Source organism: Rhipicephalus microplus, chromosome 5 (assembly GCF_043290135.1).
Source record: "Rhipicephalus microplus isolate Deutch F79 chromosome 5, USDA_Rmic, whole genome shotgun sequence".
Lineage (NCBI taxonomy): Eukaryota > Metazoa > Arthropoda > Arachnida > Ixodida > Ixodidae > Rhipicephalus > Rhipicephalus microplus.
This window is the reverse complement of record NC_134704.1, coordinates 175,250,153-175,256,123: the sequence shown is the minus strand read 5'-3', so window position 1 is coordinate 175,256,123 and position 5,971 is coordinate 175,250,153. Positions and strand designations below refer to the sequence as shown.

At 49.6% G+C, this 5,971-nt stretch overlaps 1 protein-coding gene across 1 annotated transcript; it reads left to right on the top strand.

The window, feature by feature from the left end:
- The first annotated feature begins 961 nt into the window (after nucleotides 1-961).
- LOC119173614 (arylamine N-acetyltransferase / N-hydroxyarylamine O-acetyltransferase) lies at nucleotides 962-2,204 on the top strand. Its single transcript, XM_075894466.1, has 2 exons — nucleotides 962-1,834; nucleotides 1,919-2,204. The coding sequence occupies exons 1-2, from the start codon at nucleotides 1,088-1,090 to the stop codon at nucleotides 2,150-2,152; spliced, it is 981 nt and encodes a 326-aa protein (XP_075750581.1). The 5' UTR covers nucleotides 962-1,087; the 3' UTR covers nucleotides 2,153-2,204.
- Nucleotides 2,205-5,971: the final 3,767 nt, after the last annotated feature.

Here is a 5,971-nt window from a genome sequence, read left to right as displayed (position 1 = left end):
TATGCGACACCAGGCGAGCTTTAGGTAGTAGCCACCACGCAGTGACTACGGTAGATCTCGTCGTCAATAGTTGGCGGTTCCCGTGATATTGACCATCTGGTGCTTTTTGAGGTGCACTCTCATCGCACGGCACACAGGAATATAGCGTTTTGCTTCATTTTAAATGTGATTGCTGCTGTCCGGATCAAACCCCTGCTTTTCGAGTCAACCGCACATTGTTGATCACCAACAAGGCAATGGTTGATGACCAATGTCTTGTTGATGATGACGAATTAAAGGGGAAGCTCACTTGCTTTGTAATGAATTGGCACCTTCCAACCACCCATTTTTTACGCAAATATTGTGACTTTTAGTACAATTTTACTCTTCTGGCACGAAAAATAAGTGCGTTAACCAGATTGCTAGCCTCTGGTCTTACCTGACGACTGTAACGAATCTTTTTGCGACGCAGTTTGTAATATGTAATAGAAACTGCTGGCATTTAACGTCTCTAAAACAATATTTATGAGACACGCTGTTGTGGAGGACTCAGCAATATTGACTACCCGGGATTCGTTGACGTGGGCCGGAATTTACGTACAGATTTACCTAAAGATTTTTCAGCCGGAAATGTGGCTTCCACCACTATAGGATTCGATTGTGCCAACGCCTAGATCACCAGGGTGAGTTGCGCGACTATGTTTCAGCCAGTGGCTTGACAGTTCATTAAATTACTTTATTTCCATGCAAATGCCTGGATTCGATCACAGCTGTATCCGCGATTTTTTCCATGCCCGCAACGGGATTTCCTGCTCTCGAAAAACGTGCCACCAACACTGACACTACGTTTCCTGTGACACCGGCTGTTGAATGTTCGCGTTGGAACTCAAGAGTAAGCTATAAACTGTCAATGCATCATCGTATTGAACTTATTATCTTTTATTAGTTTGGTTTGTCTTAGTCAGAGGAAGCTTCACGTAAACGTTCTATCCGCGATACAGCAAGGTAAACCCAGGTGGGGTGAGCTGTTTTGAAACAGATGTTTCTGTGAACCAAGGAAGCATCACGCACGCTTTGAGTAACCTTGTCGACCAGTTGCTTTACGCGTATGCAAAAGCTAGCGCCATTTTTGCAGCACCTTCCCTCGTCAGCATCAGCGCGGCCCCGGCGGAGCAAGCAAGTGGCAGTAGCAATGGCAAGTGCGTCTTGCTTTTCAACAACACCGAACCTGGTACGTGACTGCCAATACGGAGAATCATTTCAGCATCCGGACCCGGAGCTGTTTGCTGTGGCGGCAAAGCAAAAGATTGATTGGAGTGCCAATTGCATGGGACTGCTTAGCGAAAGAGAACTGCGGCTATACCTAGATGTTTTGAGGCTGGAGCTCATTGCCCTGAGGGAAGTGAACTTGGCTACATTGAACATCCTTATCAAAGCCCATGTTGAGCAGATCCCCTTCCAGGCATTAGACGCGTTCATCGGCTATCAGTCGCCACTAGACGACGACTCTGTATTTGACAAGGTAATCATACAACGTCGTGGTGGTTTTTGTTTTGAGCTCAATAGTGTTTTCGGCAGGCTTTTGCTGACACTGGGCTTCAAGTTCCACATGCTGGCGGCCAGGATTCGATGGGGGCGCCCGATGAACACGCCACTCACGCCGTTGGGACACCTGCTCTTTTGCATCGACCTTGGCGATGAAGGGCAGCACTTCGCTGATGTGGGGTTTGGCGGCCCCAACCCGTTCAAGGCGATGCCCGTGGAAGGCGAAGCTGAGCCTTACCGAGTGCAGATGTTAGACGAAGAAAGAAACATCGAGGTGGCCATCAAGTCGACGGGACGCAAGGGTGCACCGGTGAGTTGGCGTCCGATATACCATGTGTTTCCTCATCCGCAAAAGTGGATCGACTTCGTGTCCCAAAACTGGTACGTCACGCAGCACCCACGATCTCTGTTCCGTCATTTCCTGATGGTGGGGCGTTTCGTGGATGGCTCCTGGTTGACGCTCGTGAACGGCCGCTTCTGTCGCCGCTCCATCAGCGGGCAAGTGGAGCAACGTAACATAAGCGACGTCGACGAAGTGATCCACCTTTTCGACACCGAGTTTGCCTTGAAGCTCAATTCAGACATAGACCTTGATTTTCTCCGATCAAAAATTCATAGTGCGATTTAAAAATTAAACTGCTTTCAGAGCCAAAACTGTTAGTGTGCATGTTGGTGCTTCTAAACCAATTATTGGCTTGAGTGAAGCAAATAAAGCATTTGAACGATCTACTTTGTACGTTAGTTCTACTGTAAAAATGATCCACTGTACAACGAAGTTCTACCCTGATTGTACTAGAAGATGGTGGTTCTTTCAGCTTCATCAGACGTACTGTTCACCAATTATCTGTTCTTGTTTTATATTTCGCTAGAACAACTAAATAATGACTTTTGAAAGACTTCACGTTCACTCAGAGGAGTAAGTGAACCAGAATTCGCATGAGGCAAGCCAGCAAAGCTGAGAACAAGAACCCCTTTTAATCAACCATATCTTATCAAGCATTCCAGAATAGCACAATGCGGCAGGAATGCATACCAGAGGACAAAAATACCGGAATCAACATTGCCAGCAGAATGGCGGCCAACGAAGTATAAGATGGAAAACAATACAGCAGAAAAACGTGCGAATCCACACGCAAGTAGCAATAAAAAGCGAATCGAGGACTCGCGTTAGCGGACGCCGCGAACTGTCGTGGCCTCTGCTTTGTAGCGCTCTAGAAAGAAACCCCTCTACTTATGGGCTAGCCACTTTCCCGCCCCCTCTGGCTTTTTGAACGCGGACGCTGGTCCTGTGCATGAGCACTGCGCGTATGTTCTCACCGCCCTGCTTCCATCGAGCGTGCTGCAGATAAGCGCCCATCGGCCCGAAACTCCTCTTCCCTCGCAAACAAGAGCGCACACTACAATGAGTACACATTCTACTAGAAGAAATTCGCAAGTTTCGTAGACTGACACGCCGCCACATGGCCGCCAGCGTATTTTTTTTTCAAAGAGTATCGGAGTGGCGGTAGGGCAGCGGCGCTCATAGCATGTGCATGTATGTTTTGGCTGGCGTCGGGCCTTCACTACAACGTTTCTGTTGTAGTTACCGGGCACATAAAGGTCACTGCAACCGTTGCACAGCCTACATTTGCGAAAAGGGTGCGCTTTTCAGACACAGAGAAGTAACAACTGAGACACTTAGTCCCGTTCTTCTGTAACTGTGAGTACGTTTCATGCGTCATTTGTGCTTGAGAAACGCGGGGCACGTTTCGAACTGCTTGCCATTCGGCGCTTGACCTTCCGAGTTTTTGCTATCGTGTTCAATGCTTCGCTTTTGTGGCAAAGCTGTGACTTTTTTATAAAAAATGCGTCAAAACTATCTGCATTGCGATAACTTAGTGAAATCTTACATGGCTAAGTATCTGCTTAAAACACAGGACGTAAAAGGAAATACACAATGTTATAGCACTTTTTGGGGTTTTGCGTGACATGCAAGGCAGGCCTTTATTTAAGGACACCATGCATGGACATCACGCGCCACAACAAGTGATGTGTTTGGCATTCAGGACCTCTTCGCCTTCAACGAGGTACTGTATCCAAGTTTCTAATGCGTCTGAGTGGCGCATAATATTGTGACGAGTAACTTCTTTATTATTCTATTCACAACGCACAGAACCCAACGAGCAAGATGGCGCCAGTGCCGCATCAACCAAAAACTAACTTCGTCCTAGTATTTCATGCAGCCGAGTTTAGCGGCTGGTATGTACCAAAACCCCCGGTTGTAAAAGCACCGTCCCGGTGCTAAATTTACGCAGAAGATGCCAAAGGGGGTAATAGGGCTTTATCCGAGCCACGTGAACGGTGTCGCTCGGAGCTGACGATGACATTGTTGGGTTGGTTGGGACGATCTCGTACGTGACGTCTGCCACTTGGCGAGCGATACAGAATGGTCCGGTGTAGGTCGACAACAGTTTCTCAGACTGTCCCACACGCCGAGTGGGTGCCCAAAGGAGCCCGAGAGAACCCGGGGAAAAGTGCACGTCCCTATGGTGGGAATAGTAGAGCTGTCGTTGGTGCACCTGTGAGGCCTGTAGACAATTACCGTCGACTTGGCGCGCGTGGTCGGCGCGGGCGATAGCTTCCCCGGCATATTCAGTTGCCGCAGATAGCAAAGCGCCTAAGTGTGGAGTAGGGTTCCAGCCATATAGGAGATAGAAGGGCGAAGAGCCGCAAGTGTTGTGACGGGATGAATTGTAGGCGAACGTCACATATGGCAAATGAATGTCCCAATCCTGGTGGTCTGGAGCAACGTATTTTGCAAGGATGTCGGTTAGGGTCCCATTGAGGCACTCCGTGAGACCATTTGACTGGGAAAGGTACGAAGTAGTAAACTTGTGCTTGGTATGGCAAGACTTCAGGATTTCGTGAACGACAGCTGATACGAACGTGCTGCCACAGTCGGTGAGAAGTTGGCGGGGAGCACCATGCACTAATATTATGCCGTACAGCAGAAAGTCTGCAACGTTGGTAGCGCAACTGGTCGTGAGTGCTCGTGTGATTGCGCACCGCATCGCGTAGCCTGTGGCAACAGCAATCTATTTATTTCCGGGTGTGGAGAGTGGAAAAGGGCCCAACGGGTCGACACAAACTCGAAAGAAAGGTTCAGTTGGAATGTCGATTGGCTGAAAACGCCGTCTGCCCTCCCAGCTGCCTTCAGCCGGCTGGGAGGGCAGATGGTGTTTCGCGACGCTGGCAGGGCTCACAAGAGGTGACATAGCGCCGAACAGGGCAGGCAAGTCCAGGCCAAAAAAACCGACGTCGTACCCGATTGCATGTGCGAGAAACGCCCGAATGGCCCGTCATGGGAGCCTCATGAAGTTGGTGCAGGACAGTGGAAAGCAGGTGCGCTTGGATGACAGGAAGCAAGTCTGATCTGAAGGAGTCAAGGTCACGGTGGTATAGGATCCCGTCTTTCACCAAAAACATCCGTAGGGACAGGTCGCTAGGCGTTAACTCCAGTTTGTGAATGATGGCTCGTAAAGAAGTATTCCGACGTTGCTCTTCGCCAATGTTCAGCAGCTGTGACACGGAAAAAAAGTCCGCGATAGCGTCAGTATCAGTTGCCTCCTCCACAGGGTAAAGGGATAAACAATCCGCATCCTGTTGTAGTCGCCCTGTTTTATGCATTACAGAGAACATGTGTTCTTGAAGGCGTAAGGCCCAACGAGCGAGACGTCCTGTGGGGTCTTTCAGGGAGGCTAGCCAGTAGAGCGCGTGATGATCTGTGACAACACAGATTGAGCGCCCGTACAGGTATGGACAAAACTTGCTGACTGCCCATACAAGGGCTAGGCACTCGCGCTCCGTGATGCAATAGTTGTGCTCGGCTGCAGATAGCAGTCCACTTGCGTAGGCTATAACACGGTCGTGTCCCCGTTGGTGCTGCAGTAGCACAGCTCCTACATGCCGTGTCCGCTGGCGTCTGTGCGAACCTCGGTTGGGGCTGACGGATCAAAGTGAGCCAAGATTGGTGGCGTTGTGAGCAGGGTCATAAGTTGGGAAAACTATGACGTTTGGTCATGGCCCCCGATAAACGAGGCGTCTTTCTTCGAGCGGTCTGTGAGGGAGCGTGCGATGGTCGTGAAATCCTTAACAAAGCATCTGAAATAGGAGCACAACCACAAAAACTGCAGACATAATTTGTGGTCCTCGGAAAGGGAAAGTTTGTGACTGGGCGAATATTGTCTGGGTCTGGGCGCACGCCTTGGGCATCGACAAGGTGACCGAGCACGGGAACTTGACGATAAGTGAAGTGGCACTTGGAGGCGTTAAGCTGGAGTCCGGCTGAACGGAAAATGGCCAGAATAGCTGATAAACGATCGAGATGCGACTCGAACGTGGGTGAAAAGACAATAGCATTGTCAAGGTAACAAAAGCAGGTGGACCATTTCAACCCTTGGAGCAAGGA

Coding starts and splice junctions, on each gene's coding strand:
- LOC119173614 (XM_075894466.1), top strand. CDS start 1,088: ATGCAAAAGCTAGCGCCATTTTTGCAGCACCTTCCCTCGTCAGCATCA. Junction 1,835..1,918: donor CGGGACGCAAGGGTGCACCG/GTGAGTTGGCGT, acceptor TACGTCACGCAG/CACCCACGATCTCTGTTCCG.